The sequence below is a fragment of the Hipposideros armiger genome, unplaced genomic scaffold (assembly GCF_001890085.2).
Source record: "Hipposideros armiger isolate ML-2016 unplaced genomic scaffold, ASM189008v1 scaffold_163, whole genome shotgun sequence".
In the NCBI taxonomy this organism is placed as follows: Eukaryota; Metazoa; Chordata; class Mammalia; order Chiroptera; family Hipposideridae; genus Hipposideros; species Hipposideros armiger.
Window position 1 is genome coordinate 617,253 of NW_017731513.1, and position 20,602 is coordinate 637,854.

General features: G+C 41.2%; 1 protein-coding gene across 7 annotated transcripts in view; it reads left to right on the plus strand.

The window, feature by feature from the left end:
* Positions 1 to 12,642, plus strand: part of RALYL (RALY RNA binding protein like) — a 583,573-nt gene extending 570,931 nt beyond the window's left edge. For 4 of the 7 annotated variants that reach the window (XM_019651620.1, XM_019651617.1, XM_019651616.1 and 1 more), the window contains 2 exons: positions 7,533 to 7,640; positions 11,650 to 12,641. In XM_019651620.1, coding sequence (XP_019507165.1) covers positions 7,533 to 7,640; positions 11,650 to 11,667 — 126 coding nt within the window. In that variant the 3' untranslated portion in view covers positions 11,668 to 12,641. Of the gene's footprint in view, positions 1 to 7,532; positions 7,641 to 11,649 lie in introns of all 7 variants that reach the window. The other 3 variants (XM_019651619.1, XM_019651618.1, XR_002125025.1) reach the window with 2 other exon arrangements.
* The last annotated feature ends 7,960 nt before the right edge of the window (positions 12,643 to 20,602 follow it).

Consider the following 20,602-nt stretch of genomic DNA (forward strand, 5'->3'; position numbering starts at 1 on the left):
CGACTGATCTGCCTCACCCGGGAAGAGCGCAATGATGGTGCCAACTTGGGCCAGTGAAGCGACGTCCTCCACAACTAGACTGAAGAACAAAACGACAGAAACTTGTCTGTTCCCCTTCCCCTAATTCCCCAGCGCTGTTCCCATCTCCCCAATTCCCCAATAAAAAATCTTTTAAAAAAAAAAGGTAGTGTGAGCAAATAATGTAAAGCATAAGAAAACCAAAAGAAAGAATTTTATTTCTACAAGATAATAATTCTGTACTACGGGAACACGTGGGTGTGCTTAGTAAAACTCATTACATATTTTTGTAAAGGTTTCCATTTTTCCATCAACCACTCCTGAGAAAGAAATAATCCACCGATTGCCTAGTAGGTGTAGACTTGCTTCATTTGACTTTTAAAGGATCATTTTAACCAGAATTACCTCTGATTTATGGGGAAACGGAAACACTCTACAAATTGCATTGCTTGAAAGGGCTTTTTTTTTTTTTAAAAATGGCACTGTAACCATGGAAACATCGTTTAGAATCATAAAATTGTAAACACACTTTGTCTGTGTTCCCTTCCTGGTTTCTGACGCTGCCTGGATACACTGACGCATGTTGTATGCATAACCCATCACATTCTCTGGAGCTTTTCACTGCTTACTGCCTTTGAATGGACAATGGTAGGTCAGTAAAAACTCCGGACACAGAATTCAGGGGACCATGTTCCCCCATTAGTGTCACCAGGTGGCAATTAGTGTCTTAGACTTTTCTACCTATCATCACAGCCAGAGAATCACATAGACGTCACCCCTTCCTCCTGTTGAGTGGTGTGAGATCCCTAACACAGTAACGCTGTAGTCCTTGAATTTTTTGTCACTAACGTTCTATGAACACCAAGATTACCATTTGATTTTTTTTTTAAGATTTTATTGGGGAATTGGGAGAGGGAACAGCACAGGGGAATCAGGAAAGGGGAACAGACAAGTTGCTGTCCTTTTGTTCTTCAGTCTAGTTGTGGAGGACGTCGCTTCACTGGCCCATGTTGGTATTATCATTGCACTCTTCCTGGCTGAGGCAGATCGGTTGCCAGCCCTTGGACAGCTGCTCACGCTGGCTGCTGGCCACTCACAGTAGCTTACGGCTGCCCCACTGCAGCCTCCACCGTCACCAGTGACTCATGGCAGCCCAGCTCCAGGTTGAGCAGTTGTTCAGCATTTTAGCTGTAGAGGGCAGTGTCATTGGCCCTCATATGTGGGATCCGAACCGGGGCCCTCTGGCGTCCCAAGCCAACTCTTAACCAACGTGCCACTCGGCCGGCCCCCATTTGATTTTAAATTACCATTTTATCCTTCCAGATCTCCATGCTAGTCATCCTTCCTATTCTCTCTACAACTGAATCTACAAAAACACTGGAACCTTTACAGTTGTTTTCTTAATTCTATATCTAAAGTGTTAAGCACAAGTAGTATTCTGGATGGAAAGATGAGAAGCTATTTCTTAAATATATCAGACAGTTCATTCATCTAAAGTGTTTAAGTGTATTCAAATTACACAAGTCAATTTTCCATCATTGGATTGACTCAATAGATTAAGAAACTTCTCATGGAAGCGTTAGTTAATTATCGATACTGACCTCCCAATGCGTTTTCCAGAGGTCATTGAACTTAGCGCCACAGCATTTACCTGCCGAACTTCTAGCAATTTTACTTCAAGTTTCATATTTTTTTAGTGCTTGAAATATAGTTGATCCATTGCCAAGTGTGTTTTACGCATAGGACTTGATTCATCTTTTTTTCTTCCTAGCTACTTTTAAAAATATTGAGCATGAAGAACTTTAAGAACGCTTCAGAATAAAAATAAATGAATAGATAAAAGGCTACATTCGCTTGATAAATATCAGTGCAAGAAATCTGTGCTTGCGCTCCAAATGTCGCTAACAGCAGTATTTCCGATGGAACAAACGTGACACCAGCTCACACTGCACTGGGTCTCATAATCTGTAACAACGAAATGGGAAAAGGCACAAAAGCATTTCATTAAATCAGAAATGGAAAGAAAGGGAAAAGTGACTTCTTTTTTTCAATTTTATTCATAGCTTAACAGGACCCCAGTGGAAAGGAGAATAAATGTGCTGACATTTCCCAATTCTTGCCCCATATTCTAGAAGTTAGTTCCTTTAAAAAAATTTTTTTTGAATGCATTTTCATGGGATGGCACAGAGTTTTTTATCCAGGCAGCATCTGAACTGCACAGGGGCTTCTTTCATTTCACCCAACTGCTCTGTGGGGCCTTTGTCCCCAAGCAGTCTGGACCTGGGTCTGCCTTTCCCCTCTCATTAAACCTGTCACAGGTGCACATCAGGCCCCCATCAGCCACACTTAACCATCATCCCTCAATCACCTTTGCTGTCTTTAGAATGGCTCCGAATATGGAAAAGTCACAAGCTTCAAGGTAGCCTGAGATGAGACAGTTTGGGCCTTTGGGAACCTGATAAGAATTCTTATCAGCTGGAACCAGATAAGTTTCCTGGATACCGTAGGCATGTTTGATATTTTCTCACTCGCCACATTTTTAGGAATACGTTTTAATAACAGTCAGCAACATTTCCTAACAGCAGGCTTCGCTAGCTGGGTGTCTGCTGGTCTTCTGAAAGGAACACCTCCCCTGCCATTTAAAGTGGGCGAACTGGACAAGCTGTGGGACCTCTTTGGCCTGCGCTGTCTCAAATATGCAGGGAAGTGGCTTATCTTTAAAAAGGCAGATGGCTGAGAAAGCAGGATATAGTACACTCACACACACGTAGTGGGAGAAACACAGAAGATTTCTATTTCATTCTAAGACAAAAACTAAACAGGGGAAAAGAAAAGAATACTTCTTCCATCTTCGTTACCTTCCAGGAAGCTTTTTTATAGACATCACTTCATTTGTTGTCTAAATAACTTTGGGGAGGAGGTATTTTACAATTAACTGATTTTAGAAAGGCTAAGTAGTTTCCCCAAGGTCAAGCTTCCCATAAAAGGCAGAACCAAGACTCAACAGGGTCTGTAGAATTCCAGAACCCTGGTATCGTAATATTTTCACATATTAGTGTTTATAAGCTTCATTCATTTTCAAATATGTTGTGCCCTTATGGTTTTTGCTGTATCTGTACACCACTGGTAGTGCTTTTAACTTAAATTGATAAATGGACTTTTCTTTTTTTGCTTCAATGTATCTTTAAACTAAACTTTAGTTTATGCCAATAAATGAAAAAACATCCTTTTTCATAAGTAGGCAGTAGAGTTAAACTAAATATAATGAAAACTTTTTTAACTTAGCTTAGTATTTTTGTATGACCAAAAAACAAACAAAAAAGAAACCTGTTTCTGCTTTTCTCTCTCGTTTATATAAAAAAGAAAAAAGACAATATCTGACTAGCACAGACAGAAAGAACTGGAAGAACATTGAGAAGGGTGGTTTCCTCCCTCCGTCCCGATGCGAGTCAGTGCATCTTCCCCGGACAGACCCGGGCCCTCTAGCAGTGTGCTCCCCTGTGGGAACACAGCTCCGTCCTGCACTTCCCACTTGATGAGGAAGTCCCGATGACATTCTGATGCGTGCCACCCCCCTGCGGCCACCCGCCTTAAACTACGTCCTGTTTAAGTTGCCAGAAACTCTGCATGCAGATTGGCTTGTTAGGTCACACTGGGAAAGTGCCCCGACTTTTACAGCATTGGAGACCTCACAGTTAATAAGAATAAAGGAACGTTTTCATGCCCAGATGCTCTCAGGAGGCAGCTGCCCTCTGGGTCACTGCCCACTGCTGGTAGCTGGGAAACCCACACCTTGCCACTTTCTAGGACATGTTTTAAGGAAATGCCAAACGCCGTCCTTCAAAATGGGGCCTTGGCTTCTCAGGTCTCCTCATTTGTCACAGAGAAAGTTTATGGTACAACAAAAACAACACTTGAAAACAGCACAGATGTAAATATTTCCATTTGCCACAGAACAGGTAATTGTCCATGAAGAAGCTGCCAACCTGGGGCCCAAAGCCTCCTGTGTTGCTTCTAGAATATCCTCCTCAGAGGCCATTCTGACGGCCTTTGGACAGATGTGAAGTCTCAGCATTCCCAGGACATCATAGACACGTCCAAAAGGGATGGGAAATACTGACACACAGAAGACTGACTGTACAGACGTACAGTCAGTGGAGCATCAGCTGCTAAGATGTAACGCTGTTCAGGCACAGGTGAGGCTGAGAGCTCCGACGCGGTCTAAATTGCTTTACACGGCGTAGAAGCGAGTAGACAGAGGCCAGAGTTAAGGAGTAAGACGTACAGACAGAGCTCTGGGTTGGCGTCCACCACGTGTGAAGAGCGATGCAACCTGAGCAACTGACCTTTCTGTGCCTCAGGGTCCTCATCTGTAAATGGGGATAATAGTGACACTATTGAGGTCGGTGTGATTAATAAATGAGATAACACATTTATGGTACTTAATAGAGTGCTTGGAACATAGTAAACCCTCAGTATGGGTTCATTTTTAACCAGATAAATCAAGCCTAAATGTTTGACTGTTTAGAAAAAAAAAAAGTGACAAAACTATATAAAGAAGCCAGATATATTCAGGAGAAAATTCCTGTACGGATGCTAAGCAAGGACGTTTTTCCTTGAAGTATTTCTGTAAACAAAATTGAGTAACTATATTGGGAAGTAACTTAGGTTGAAAAAGTTCAGCCATATCATTGATTTTTTTTTTCCCTATGTGAGGGATGGCATTTTTTTTATGGTATATAAAGCGATAAAATTGGTTATTCCTTTTCATAGTCCAAATGAGTTTGGCCAATGAGATGATTATACCAGTAACTGTTAGCAATTATTAGTGTTAGGTCTGGAGGCATTCATAGAGCTGTCAGGGGAATGATGAGATAGAAATCCAGTTACAAAATAGCATTGTCCATCACGCCCTAAAAATAAGTTAATAAAGTTTATTTAAAATGTATTAAGGCTATGAGCACATACACAGGTAAATATTTGCAATTCTTCTTTGTGGTCCAGAGGCTAATCACTTGCCTATATTGTTAGCAAGAAAATCAAATCTCCAAAATAGTGTCATAAGCACCCCCCCTATCGTCACCCCAACCCTCACCTACCAAAGCCCCGTTAGACTATTTCACTTGCTCTCTTGGATTAATTTTACTCAATTTTAAAGTTGAAGCTATTTTATTATATTCTAATTTTTTGACTGGTGTATACAGTAAATTTACTGGTGTATACAGTAAATTGAATTCAATTAAATGACAATTATTAAATAACCGTGACAGCCTTTCCCAGATATCCGGAATGATCGTGGGCTAACTGTACAATCTCCAAGCACTTTTTAAATTAAACCTCTAAATCAATCAATCCTAAATCACATTTTTCTGTTAGATGTGAAATTATTTTTTTAAACATTTCTTTTGCAGTACAAAAAATAATTACCCAAAGAACTATAGAAAGTAGTAAAATGTGTGAAATTTCAAAGTTCATAATAATCTTAGTGTTATTCAGCATTTGGCTTCAAGAGCTGGAATTAAGCAAGTTGGAGTATTATCCAAAAATTATCATTATCATTTCCAGCATTGGGAGTAACTAAAGGTGGTTAGACACTGTATAATTAGCATGACAAATCAAAAATCGATGCCTGATCAAACACAAGTTATGCACCAAACAAAATTACTATAATTTATCATTCAATTAGTTAAATATGATTGTCAGTGAGCCCAAAACACTTGAACACAATCATAATTATCTTCAGAAGGTATCAGGGAACATTTTGGGAGACAATAAAAGAAAAGTATGTGTACTGGAACATCCAAGTTCTGGTAATCATATAATTAAGCAATATAAGATTAAATTTTTTCAGCATTAAATTAATTAAATTTTTACACACTTTAAATAAAGTGATGTAACCCACATTAGATAATTTTATTAAAGTTTTTTTCCTTGATCGAATGTATTTTTACAACATAAAAGGTCTTCTTTTTTTTTTTTTTAAAGATTTTTATTGGGGAATTGGGGGGATGGGAACAGCGCTGGGGAATTGGGGAAGGGGAACAGACAACTTGCTGTTGTTTTGTTCTTCAATTTAGTTGTGGAGAATGTTGCTTCACTGGCCCAAGTTGGCACCATCATTGCGCTCTTCTCTGGCGAGGCAGATCAGTCGCCGGCTTCTGGACGGCCGCTCACTGCGGCTGCTGGCCGCTCACGCTGGCTGCTGGCTACACACGGTAGCCCATGGCAATCCACTGCCACAGGGACTGCAGCCCACGCCGTCGCCGGCGACTCATGGCAGCCCAGCTCCAGGTTGAGCTGTTGTTCAGCATCTTAGCTGTGGAGGGCAGTGTCACTGGCCCTCATATGTGGGATCCGAACCGGGGCCCTCTGGCATCCCAAGCCAGTTCTTAACCATCGCGCCACTCGGCCGGCCCTAAAAGGTCTTCTTTAGACAGATGCCTAAAACATGTTCTTAATTAAAATGGTTTTGAATTAGTTCAAGATAGAACTTAGGGGGGAAAAAAGAAAAGAAAAGAAAGCAGGCAAGTCAGAGAAAGGCAGGTGATAAATTATGAGCAAATCCTAGTACGTTCGCAATAATTCTTTTCTCTCACTTATCGTCGTCGGGGCGCCAAGTGTTGTCACATGCCAGCCTGCCTCCCTGCGATCCCCATTCCCACATGTAGGCTGAAAAGAAGACTAAGGAAATGGCTCAGTGGTCTCAGATAAGGCAGCCCGGGCTGGGTTTAGGCAAGATGCTCGTTCTCTGATCCAGGATTAAGGAATACTATGAACATGATTCTTGCCCAACAACCTACCTCATGGGTTTGTAATGAAAATCAAATGGTGACATACGTATAAAGTGTTGCATAAGAGCCCACACACTGTACAAATACGAGTTATGATCGTCGTGGCCCCTGCCCACCGTCTTAGCCCGGATTCAGAGAAGAGCCCAAACCCGGTCTCTACATGCAGCCGGTTTAAGGAGCCTTAGCTAAGTGACTCAGACGCCTTGGACGCTGAGACAGTTTGCTGTTTCTCTGGCTCTAAGCTTATGACTGTTGCTCTAGCTTTATTCTAATAACTGGATCCTGCTTTATTCCTAGGGCCAAATGGGGTCCCAGAAAGTAAATCAAAATAAGAAAGTCGTATTCTTCGAATGCCTGCTTCGATGTTCTAATACCAATCTACGTCCCCCTGGACGATCTCTGCCGTCCTCTTCCCGTCTCCTTAGGAGCTCTGACCTGAGTCCATGTCGCATAGACAGGACCTTCCCCATTCAGCCACTGAGCAGATTTAAACTGGAGGTATCAAATTTCCACGTAACCTCGATTATCTACAAACAGGGCACCAGGCCTTGTGGGGTCAAGAGTTGTGTATCCCTTGAAATAATCCAGCCAAAGCTGCAGAGCCGTCAGCAAGGATTCCCCGAAAAGGCAGTGCTGCTTTGGTTGGGAGGTTACACAAGATCACCCAACAACCCTAGGTCACCTTGCCCTCCAGGACTCTCCTGTTTTTCTGTGCTCTTTCAGATGGACACATTTCTTTCATTGGCTGATGTAATCCACTTCCATTATGTTCTCAAAGACCCTCAAAGACCCAGAAGCCTTTGGCCATTGCTCATTCTCTGCCCTGATCATGTAAGTCTTGCTTTTAGAGTTAAAAATCTCAGAAGACAACCTGATGGTCTTGTTTCCAAGTTTCTGGCAGGTTACTTCGCTTTTGTTTTCTCCTGCGTTTCCTGTCCCCTCCCCACCTCATACCCTAAATGGCCATCAACTCAAGAATGGAGACTATTAAGCAGCCAAGCAGTTGCCTCCCTGGGTAACCATCCCAGTGAGTTTCTAGCCACCTTGGTTTTCATTCCATTATGGTTTGGTTGGTGTGAGTCTTTTAGCCTAAAAGTATAGTGCAATTTTGGCCCCAATAGCTTATTAATAGTAGGCAAGCTTTGACTGATAATATAGCTTATAATGCACACAGCAGCTTCTGGGAACCTGTTTACGTGACTTAGAAAGTTGAATTGCATCTCAGTTGTAATGAGGGATTTGACAAATCCAAATGAATTCACATTGTTTATGAAAAGCGAACGGCTGAACAATTACTCAGTAAACATGATCAGTGGTGTTAAAATGAATAAACAGAAGTGTCATTTAGAGAAGCGTCATTTAGATTGGAGTTGGGAGGGCTGTAGGGGGCACTCTCACCACCCACGTTGATGGCGGAGCCCAACCTGGAGAACTCTGTTACCAAAGCCCTCCCGACTTCCTCTTCTCCTCAAAAGTGTTTCCTTCCTTTACTTCTTGGGACTTGCCCGTGGCTCACCATTAAACTGTGTGCCCCTAATTGCAATTCTGTGTTGTTCCTGAATGAACCCATGTTGCTGGAGAAATACCTGCCTATTTGTTTATGGGCAACAGGGGTGACCACAAAAGTAGATAATTCCTGCTCATCAGACTGCTCTTCTGTAAAATGTTATACAACCTGTATTATCCACATGTTTTCTTTCACTTTTTTTTTGCTTTTATCGATGCTACCTAAAAGTGTAGATTATCTATATTTCTCTAATAACTTATTAGTTATAAATCTCAATTATTATATTGAATTAGTTATAAATCTTATGAGAAAAGAAAGATCACAGAAGCATTCCTGATAAGGAAGTCACAAGACTTCTTAAAAAGTATGATTTTCGGTACAGCCGTAAAAAAAACGTATATTTATTTTACATACTGCTGTACCTGTTTTACTTCAAATATATTAATTCATGAGGTTTTCCTATTAAATGTGCTTACCCTGAAGATTATACCACGCTTTTCATCTTTGTCAAATAGAAGTAAATTGCTTGGTTCAGTACAACCCAGACTCATCTGAGTGACTCTTTGTTGTTGTTCAGAAACTGGGTTGGGAGTGAGAGTTGAAAAAGCATTCATCATCAGGAAAATTTGTTTTAAAGGCATCCACGCTGCCATACAGCCAGTAAATAAATTACCCACTCTTCAAGAGAAGGAATGTGCAATTAGCTTCGCATTATACTAAACCCATGGGCTCCTGCAGGGACTGTGGTTCTTGAGAAAGAGCCAGCAAGAATGTCATAGCATTCCTCTTTCGCCCAGGCCTTAGAAGCAAACAGCAAGCCTTGTCTCAAACTAAAAACCCTATGCACAGCTCGGTGAATGTATTTTGCTGGCTTTTAGATAAGGAGAATTATAACCACAACTTGTATCCACATGGTGAGTAAAACCTACTTCACAATGCAGTTAATGACGCTTTCGTTCTGTACTCATGACAGGCAAATACTTGGAAGCTTATGGCGAGGGGATAAAACTCAGATGAAGTCTTTTCAAACCTACCTTTTTCCTTCCCAGGATAATTATTTCATGCAATCCTTTACAATCGAGCAAAGGAATGGGGGAGGGGAAGTTATACTACAGGGAATGAAATAGGCACCCAAAAACCTGCAGGCTGTTTTTTTCTTCTTAAGAAAATGGGTAGTTGCTAAACAGCCTTGCATTACCTCTTTTGAGATGATCAGGGTGCTGTAAGAATATACTAAATTAGTGTCGTCTGCCAGGACTTAGCCTGAAGAAACACAATGATTAGGAAACTTGACATACACAGCTGCTGCTGTACTTTAAGCATCTTCCATCTGTAGTAAGAAAGCATTCGACGGGGGCTTGGAGGAAGGAATGCAGTTGCCGTCATATGAAGAGCCTTCCTTCCTTCCTGCACACGAGTGCCATCAATCAAACCCCAAAAGTCACAGTGCCTTACGTTGACATGTCAGCCTCATTCAAAATTTAGTTGTATGCGTTAAGGTATTCATTTGCACATGGATAATGGATAATGGATAATTTGGGGTCTGTGCATACAGGAAATGTACAAAACTTCCTTTACACCATCCAAAAAATAACACACCTGCTTTTTACCAGGAGTCCAAAACTTTGTGCTTTGCAGACTGATCGACCCTTCCCGTGTACGGGAACTCAGCCTGGAAATGCATGGAGAACATATTTACATAACATTTTTGTTTTTAAAAATACATGTGTGTGTGGTCAGTAGATAGCATAGCAGAGAGGTGAGGAGGGAGAAAGGGAGGAGAGAAGCAAATAGTAGAGAGAGAATCAAAATAGCCAGATGTACTTAGGCCTTACCTATGAAAGTTTGTTGCCCACAGATATAGTTTTTTTAATGCTTGTGACTGGAGAAAAGCCTATTCAGGGTGTATATTTTGTTTATTTTTAGTTGTTTGACTTTTGAAAGTTTTAAAATCAAAATTGTTAGGTATTCATTATTAGGACTCTATTTAAAAGTATAGCAAGCTTTACAAAGTGCTTGTAAGAGTACTTTGAAAATGGATTGGCCCAGGTTAATCAACTATTGTATAAGGCATTTGTAAGTGGTTCATTGTGTTTTTAAGCACTTTTATTTGTCTGGTTTAACAAAATCTTTCTGAAAATGAAATAATTCTTAAAATCTAACAAGTTCAATGTATTGATATGATGACCTAAAGTTTTCTTAAGCTTTCAAATATACACAAACATAAGATTTGGACATAAGATTTCAAATCATAAAACTGAAATCCTATGTCTCAATCATTTTTTTTTTTAGCTGAGCCATCCTGCCACCTGTTGGCAGCTCAGCAGCAGCTCAGTTCGGGCCAGGAATCAAACTGGTGACCCTGTTGCTCAGAGCTCGCACTCTTGAGCGAGCTCTTAACCAACTGAGCCACTCAGCTGGCCTCAGTCCATTTTTAATTGCACATTCTAAACTGAAATCACAAGACTGACGCACTAATAGGCGAAATTCTCTGAAGTAACACAAGTATTTACAGCACCAAATGTTCACAGATTTTATTCTTAACACAAAAATGTTAGTATTCTGTTGTCTATTCTTGTAAACATTTTAGACGCAATTCGAAATCTCCCTAGAATTAAAAGACAGGTGCTCCCTAAGGGAGACAACACCGCAGCTAACTAAAATTACTGATATATATATATATATATATATATATATATATATATATATATATATATATATATATATATATATATATATATATATACTCTTGTGCGTGAACGGGGGGCACACCCATGAGGGAAGTCAAAGCACCATCCAGGCTTCACTGAGGTCCTTTCCACCTGAGATCTTGGCCAAGCGTGAGGTCTGGAGCTGCAGACATCGTCCCCGCCCCAACTCCCACAGTCGATGTTTTTCATAATCTCTGTGTCATGTACTATATTTAATAGAACAGAAGTACTATAACAGAAGGTCTATAACAGAAGGTCAAGCTACCTATTTCTCTGGCTACTCCCAGGAGCCAGCCACTGAGCACACAGTCTGCACCCCTCACTTAGACTCCTCCGAATGGGCCCTGGGCCTGGGACCCTTCCAAGAAACCCAGAACCCATACAGCCTAAGCTGTGGATGAGCGGGCTGTAAAAACCCAGCACGCTATAAATGTGAATAATGCTAGGGTAGCTCGCAGTGGAGGACCTCAGAGCCGGAAGTCCTCAGATGTGTCTGCCCTAAAGACCTAACTCCCCTTTTTCCTTCTCCTGTGACGCCTTCAAACCTAACTTACACGTGTGCATGCTATCGACCATGAAACACACATCTCCGTATTTTAAAATGCTTTTTCTCTTCTCTCAGTTTCTACAGATAAAGTGATCTAAAGTCACGAGAGATGTCACAAAGGCAAAGAGAAACGGTGACAACCCCTGGAAATATGAAAGGAGGTGTCGTCCCAGATAGCAACATCTCTGGTTCAATTTCTATAAAAACCCAAATACATAAAATGGACAATATTGTTCAATTTTAGAAATTCCATTTCTTCTATGTTCTAAGCTGTATAACTGTCAGGTTTTTATGGTTTAAATTGTAAATGTGTTTTTCCCTTGGCTAATTATGTTGGGGTTTTGTTTTGTTTTTGTTTTTTTTGTCTTAAAAGTCTTAAAATGTGAAGGATATTTATGAACGGTAAGGGAGACACTGTATACAAATGTATATTTGTAAAAGCTATTTTTATGATTAGCATGTTTTACCATTGATCATATATAAAGTCAGGTGATAATTGCAATTCTATGTTTAAAGCTTATTTCCAAAAATGTCATGTAAGAAAAGTTACATCATAGGCTAGTTTTTGTAATTTATTTATAATTTATAGTTTAAAGTACTTCAGATCATAAGGATAAAATACTTGAAAAAGTTATATTTCTGCCCTCTGTAAGCACCATTTTTATTAATATAGAAAGTATTTCAAATGTGATTAAATCGATAAGGCACTGTCGGTTTGACCTGTGATTAAATTCAGCATTCTCTGCTCTGTAGAACGGAAGTGGCCCAATTATTACCCAATACTTCAGTCTGGTGGGAGTCGGACAGGTCTCAGTGCCGATACAGGTGAGGACTAGGTTCGCAAGGAAACGATGGTCTTACTTTTGGATCCAGACGTTTGAACTGGTGCGTACATCCCTCCCTCCCATCTCCTAGGACCTCTCCGTTCCCAAACATTGCCAAGTGTTTCCCAGAAGCTCTTCACTGTTGTCTCGTGCTGTGGAAAGGGAAGACCCCATCTTCACAGACTGTAGGAGAATTCCGCATATAATTTCTTAATAAATTATGTTTCTTTTAAAACAAAATCGGCGTGTACCTGTGCTTTGGGGCGGAGGGGGGCCTTCGTTTTCATACTCAGTTTGCATTTTTAAGTCACCGTATTGCCACAGAATCAGTGCATGGATGAAAGGAGCCTAACTTGATGGCAACGCATGGCGTGTGTCCTGTGTGGCCACACGCTTCACCGAGGGACTCGCGCCCTGGACCACATGACTTTGCCATGTGGTAGAAAGCTAGGGCCCTCAGTCCTCGACAGAAGCCACACGCTGGTTTACATTTCTGAAAGCATGTTTTCTATCCAAATACAGAATTTTAAGGAACTATTTCAGGATAGAAAGCAAAACTACCTCCTCGTCAGTAGTTGTGCCTGATTAGAAGATTGCCACTAACTCTGCAAGCTCCTCATGACAGAGCAGAGAGAAAACGTGTCATGTCACCAACACTCTTAGCGGGATTGAGGCCTCCTTTTTTTCAAAGAAACCAAGAATCCAAAGTACCGTTGGCATGTTTCTTTTTCTATTTTAATGTCTTTAAGGTCATGTATCCCCTGTATGTCTTTCAAATATAAATTATGGAAATTATATCATTTCATCCCAACAAAGGTTATTACCAAAAACCAAAATTGTGAAAACAAAAAATTAACACTGCACTCTAGACCCTAAGACCCGGATCAGGTCTGTACATCCCTCTTCAGGAAACGTGAAAACCATCACGTGTGCACTGTTTAGGGCCATGGTGAGGATTGCAGCATTGGTGACAGTTGCGATTGGAGTCTGAAGCTAAAAAGAACTTGTCTGTCATTCTATGAGGCAATAAATTCAGCAAAGTGATATCTTCTTTGGCTTCCAAACAGACACATTGGCTGGGCTAACCTGGGACTCCAGAAAGCAAGTGTTCCAGGTACTGAGTGTCAGGAAACACAGGTGTGGACACATTTCCCAGCTGGCTGTTGGTCTGTCCTCATGGTAGTCCAGAAACAGTATAGCTTTTATAATCTGGCATTATCAGAAATTAAGAGTATCATACTTCCTCAGACATTCATGCCCTGTTCTCAAAGTCAAATGAATAATTAAAATGTATAAAATAATTCTCTGTTATTGGCATTCATTTCACACTATGGGTTTCTCCCTTTATTTGCTACCCATGCCTGGCTTCCAAATTTCTTTTGATGTCAAAGATAGAGTAAAATATATATCAGGGCAACAAAATGTAGATTATTTGGGATTATAATCCCTGAAGGGTTTGTTTTAAAATGTAAACGGAAGCTTTTAAGAGATGAGGAGGGGAGTGTGGACTTCTGACTCCATAAAAAAAATCATTCCCATAAAAAAAAATAATAAAAGGTAAGGGAAAGAAAAGGGGCGTTACTTTGTTCAATTCAAGAAAAATATGGGAAAATGAGCCCACTGCTTGGGCAGTTAGGTGAACTAGTCACTGGTGACAATGTGAAGGGGAAAATACCAATTCTGCTTCCATCTTCTTCAACAAAAGAATAATTACACAGCAGAAATTCACAATAAATTAAGATAGAAATGAAGCAGAAGATAAAGAGGAAACTCTATTAAATGGCTTACAGTTAAGAGAACAGGAATTACAAATGCAAATGCCTGTAGAGGCCTGATAAGAAATATAAATGCATGAAACTGGCCTGTTTCTTACTTCAAGTAAGTTAGAGGACCTCAAATGCTAATGTGCCCGTGATGGGCTCTCCATCCCCCAGCTCCTTGGCGCCTGACTCAGAAATACAGACCCGACGGGCCAGGTTACCTGATTCTTCCAGACAAGGTAGATATCCAGACTTCTAAATGAGATACCCTATTTTGTTTGGTTGGTTTGTTTGTTTTTTTAAAGATTTATATTAAAGTATAGGTAACATACAATATTATATTCGTTTCATTTACAGACCTACAGAAGTGATCACCATAAGCCCAGCACCCATCGGACACTGTACCACGCTATCACAGTATTATTGACTATATCCCCCATGCTGCATGTGACAGCCCTATGACTTGTTGGCTTTATACCTGAAAATGTGGACCTCTTAGTCCCCTTCACATCACCACCACCCCTTTTTTAATTTTTCAGTTACAGTTGACATTCAGTATTATTTTGTGTTAATTTCAGGTGTCCAGCATAGTGGTTAGACATTCGTATGACTTAAGAAGTGATCCCCTGACCAGTCTAGTACCCACCTGGCACTATACATAGTTATTACCATATTATTGACTGTATTCCCTATGCTGTACTTGACATCCCCACGACTGTTTTGTAACTACCAATTTGTACTCCTTATTCCCTGCACCTTATTTACCCTGTCCCCCCAACCACCTCCCATCTATCACCTCAACAAATCTGACACCACACATAGTTATTACAATATTTTTAACTATATCCCTTATGCTATACCCTACATCCCAATAACTACTGTGTAACAACTAATTTGTACTTCTTAATCCCTTCCCCTTTTTCATCCACACTCCCAACCCCCCCTCCTGTCTGGCAACCATCAAAATGTTTGCTGTACCTTTGAGTTTGTCTCTCTTTTGTTTATTTTTTGTTCTTTACTTTCTACATATAAGCAAAATCACATTGCATCTGTCTTTCTCTGTCTGACGCTCCTCTCAGCACAGTACCCTCCAGGTCCGTCCATGCTGCCACAGATGGCAAGAACCTGTTCCCCTCCCTGGCCAAGCAATATTCCATTGTATGTATGTGCCACCTCCTCTTTATCCATTCTTCCATCGACAGACACCCAGGCTGCCTCCACATCTTGGCCATTGTAAACAATGCTGCAATGAACATATGAATGCACACGTCCCCTGGAAATGTGTTTTGGGTTTCTTCAGATAAATACCCAGAAGTGGGATTACTGGATCCTTCTCTGTCTGCTATAGCCTTTGTTTTAAAGTCCATTTCGTCCAGTGTAAGTACTAAAACTTTGTTTTGGTTTCCATTTTCATGAAATAGCTTTTTCCCCATTCCTTTACTTTCAGCCTGTCTGTATCTTTCAATCTGAAGTGAGTCTCTTGTAGGCAACCTATGTAAAGGTTTTCTTATTCACTCAGCCAAATTGATTGGAGCATTCAATCTATTTACATTGAAAGTAACTGATGATAGGTATGTAGTTATTGCCATTTTATTATTTACATTTTTTATTTATTTTTTTCATCTTGAAGTCCCTCTAAGATTCCTTTTGTTGAAGCTCTCCCTGAGATCCCTGAGCATCCTTATAACCAGTGTTTGGAACTCTGTGTCTGGTAGATTGCTTGTCTCCACTTTCATTCTTTTTCTGGAGCTTTGTTTTGTTTTTTATTTGAGCAATGTTTCTTTGTGTCCCCATTTTGATTGCCTCCCTGTATTTGTTTCTGTGTAGTAAGTAGAGCTCCTATGCCTCCCAGTCTTAGTAGAGTGGCCTGTGGGACCCAGTGGTATAGTCTCCCTGGTCACCTGAGTCAGGTGCTCTAGGTTTGTCTTTTGTGTGGGTGTGTGTGCCTCCTGTTGTAGTTGAGCCTTGGTCGCTATTTGCATGTCAGTGGGAGGGATTGACCTGCAGGCTGATTGGTTATGAGGACTGGCTGTGATTATAGTGGAGGAGCTGTTTTTTAGGGGCTGACCTACAGAGCAGGGTTCACTTTAGTGGGGCTCTAGTTCCTGCCCAGTCTGCCCTTTGGGTGTGTCTTCCTTAGAGGTTGCTGAGTGATGTTCTGACCCAGTCTGAAGCTGGCCGCTGGGTCTGCCAGCCCTGAGGCCTCCTGGGAGGGACCTACTGCAGGCCAAGTTTAGCTGCAGCTGTGCCCTGCCCGGAGCCACCTGGCATGAGCTACAAAGCAATCTGCAGATAGCCACCACCTGCACTGAGCTTAGAGGTGCCTCAAGAGGCCAAGACACAAACCAAGGCCGGTTGTTGCTAGTGCTGGGCTTAGGGCTGCTCAGCCAGAGGTACGGGACACGCCAAAGCCAGGCGCTGCTTGTTTGGTTTTTGTGAACCTTTGAGAGATTTTTAGGAAAGTCTGCAGCATGAGCCAAAGCAGGTCATTTATATGGAAAAGCCACTGGAAGTGGCTTGGGTGAGCCTGAAAGTTGAGTGCAGTGGGGTCTCGGGGAATCACTAGGGCTGAGCAAACAGAGGTGATAGCCAGTTTGAAGGAGATTTAGATATGATGCCCACCTGTGTCTGCACGCAGGGAAGGGGGACGGCTCAACAAAGAAGCAGTTGCTTCTGCCAGCTCCTCCAACCAGGAGAAAGCCACCCCTCCAGTCCTCACTCTGAAGGTAGGCAATTCAGCTCCTCCCCATATGTCCCTGGCACCTTTTTGAGCTGCTGTCTCAGCCCTGGAGCTCTGAGCAACTGAATCCATCAGAAGGTAAGTCCATGTGTGGGCTTTTTAAGGGGATCACCTGGGACTCCAGCTGTCCTCCATCTCACTCAGCCACAGTCTCCGCTGGTTTTCACAACCAGAGTTATGGGGGCTTCTTTCCCTGGCATTGGAACCCTGGGCTGGGGAACCTGGTGTGGGTTTGGGACCCCAAGCTCCTCGGGGTGGCGGGGGGATCCTTTGAAGCTGAGATATCCCTCCTGATTTTTAATGGTCACACGCAGGTGTGGGACCAGCCTGTTCTGCATCTCTGTCCCTCCTACTGGTCTCAAGGTGGCTTCTTCTGTACGTCCTTAGTTGTAAGCCTTTGATTAAGCTAAGCTTCAGGTGATTCTCAATGATGGTTGTTCTGCGCTTTAGTTGTAATTGATGTGGTCCTGAGAAGAGGTGAGCACCGCGTTTACCTATTCTGCCATCTTGACAGGAGTTGTTCATTTTCATATGAATCTGAAGGTGAATGAAACCACATCTGTGATTTATATCCAGGATTTAATAGTCATAAAACTTAAAAAAGTAAACTCACAATAATGAGAAAGAATAAATTCTGGGTTATCTCTGGTGAGAGAAAAAAGGGAGAATATAATAGGGGTATTCAAGAGCATCCATAATATTTCATTTATTAGGAAAAAAATATTTGAATCAATGTTTTGAATCAAACAAATATCAAATGTTAAGGTTTGATGACACTAAGTATAGGTTACATTGGAAGGTCCCAGTCTCTCCAAAGTAGGGAAAACTGAAGCTCTGATAGGAAAATTACGTTCAAAAGTGCTACATCCAGGAAACCTGCCTTCATGTGTAAAAGCACCAGATCTACATAGACTCAGACCATATACTCTTCCTACTGAATTCCTAAAAACATTCTGGAACAATGTACCTGAACTATTACACTACAGGATTAAAAACAAAAATGCAAAAGGCATTTATAGGAAAAATGTCTAACGATGACTATTGAATTCAGTAAATCAGAGAGCTGTATAATCCATAATTGTTGCAGTGACACTTATTAAATGGGATATAAAAATAGCAAACAAAAACATTCTTAAAAACATAATTCACATATAAATATAATTGCTGGTAAACAACAACCTGCTTTTATCATTTTTGATTGAGTTGTTAGTGCAGTTAGTTAGCCAAGGACAAGATATGTTAAACGCCTCATCCTGTATAGGTCCATTCTAACAAAGAGTGATTGATCCCCATTATGTGTCAGGCTCTGCTCTAAGCCCTTAGGCTGCATCAGGGAACAAAAAAGAGGAAGCCCTCCACCTGGGTGGAGTTTAAAATCTTAGTGTTTGTCTACATCACCCTATAGGAAAGCTGTTGGTATGATTCATTAGCCATGGTGATGTCATGTGAGTATAAGAGAAACTGGTGAAGTGATCATTCTGCTGCTTTCTCACCTTTTGAAAAACCCTACAGTCATCAGTGAGTGTATGAAAAACCCTACAATCACCAGCCCCCTAGGGTGTTATCGACCCTTCCAGGTCGGGGACCCAAACCAAAGCCCTTCTTCCCAGTGCCAATAGGAGGCTGAGTTTGGTAAAGCAGAGCAGAAACTGTTTTTTTGATCAAAGAATGGAGAAGGGTGAGCACATACTCTAAGGGTGCATTCTCCCGGCTGGGAGAAGCCTTCTGCAGTTATATAGGCTCGGGGTGATTAAATTCTTTTTGAATGTGTAGTTCTTCTTCTGTTGCACTTGGCCCTTTTGCACACGGTCTCTTTCACACACGACGGCCCATCACCACCTTGGTCTCTGCATTCATTCAGCCCTCTTCACTTTGTGGTCGGGGTCCTTTTCCTTCCGTTCCTGTAAGTGCATAGCTCATGACATAGTTTAGGTATTGGGAAACATTCAGGTCTTTGTGATGATAGCCCGGTGACAAAGGCATGTGGACTAATAAAAAAGTGCATGGCAATCCATCGCATCTACTTCTGTCCTGTGTAGCCATCCATCTCTTTTCTGATACGTTCTGCGCTTTTGCCAGCCTGGGACTTTATAGCAATGTGTTTGTCATCTCTGCTGACTAATCTATAACACAACTGCAATAGTGCAATGACTAAAATAGCTAATAAACCTAAGACTGCAAATTAAAGTACATGCAGATTCCACTTTACAACTATAAAAATAGCAAATATTAAAGCATAGTAATTGTTCACTTGTGATTAGGAGGCAGAGGGCATTAAACTCTTACATTCTTATATTTAATCACTACCATAAAATGCTAGTGGGAATAGTAATTGGCATACTTTTTGGAGATGAATTTGACAATATGTTGTAGTGTGTTTCAAGAGTATGATCAAATTATGTAGCCATTAAAGTTATGTAGAATTTCTAATGACATGGTGGAAAGTTTAGGACTATAGAAGGATAAAAATTATATGTACAGGATTACTTCCTCCTTATAAAGGAAAAAAAAATGCATTGAGAAGAAAAAATGTGGAATTGTAAATGACTTTCGCTCTATCTTTACTATTTCCTGCACTTTGAATCCATCATTCAGGTCTTGGTAACTGCAAGGTGGTGGTGTTTACAGAAATGGGTGAATCAGGAAGAGATTGGGAGATAGAAAGTGTATTTGAGTTTAGACATGTTTCATTTTAGAGACCATCAATACGTCCAATGTGAAATTTCCTGGCACAAAGTTGACTAAATATAGAAAGTGCTATTTTAGAAGTCATCCACAGAGACATCATGAAAAGCTGAAGGAATAAACAAAACCCCCAATGAATTGCGAACAGAGAGGGCCAAGGGGCTAGAAGTCTTGCTGGGAGGAATGGAGAAGGTAAAGTTGGTGATCAAAATACAAAGATATACCCACAGTCCCCTACTACCTGCATTAGCGGGACAAGCTGGTCTCACTGAACGGAAAACCTTTGTATTGAACCCACAGATGGTCATTTTATACCATCCATGCAATTAGGGTAAGCGATCTGTCAGGAAGAAGAATCAGCAGACTTCAACAGTTTGTTATAAATTGTTGCAAGTATTCCCAAACGTTTGAGATGAATCTCTTCTTGGGTTAGGGGACCTCGCGAGCAATGCTTCCAATTAGCACAGATGGCAGGGCGCTGCCTACCTGTCAGCTCACACCCTCTCTAGGGTGACCCATTCAACACCCAAGGTAACCTTGCATAGAAAAAGAAAACCTTATTCTCTGGTGATCAGGGCTGAACTGGGGAGGGCGGGAAGGGGGAAGAAGAGGTCAAGAGAATAAGGCAAAATTCCATTAAATGTGCTGAATTGATTAATATGAAATGGAAGAAGGATGGAGTTTCATTGACCATGAACTCTCTTGGAAAGACACCTGGATGCAGTAACAGCAGTAATTAAGGAGATGGAGATGGCATCCCACTAATTCAGATGTTTTGTTCAAGGAGGATTTAAACGAGGATTCAGCCTCCAAATATCCTTCTCCATCTTCCCTTCATTCACCTTCATATCAGTGCACGCGCGCACGCGCACACACACACACACACGCACGCACGCACATATTCAAAAACAATTGTGTCAAAGAAATCATCAGTGATCATCTATGAGAAAATGTCCAAAATGATCATCTTGTCCAAGGTACATAACCAGATTATATTACCTTCGGGTCTGGTCTGCAGG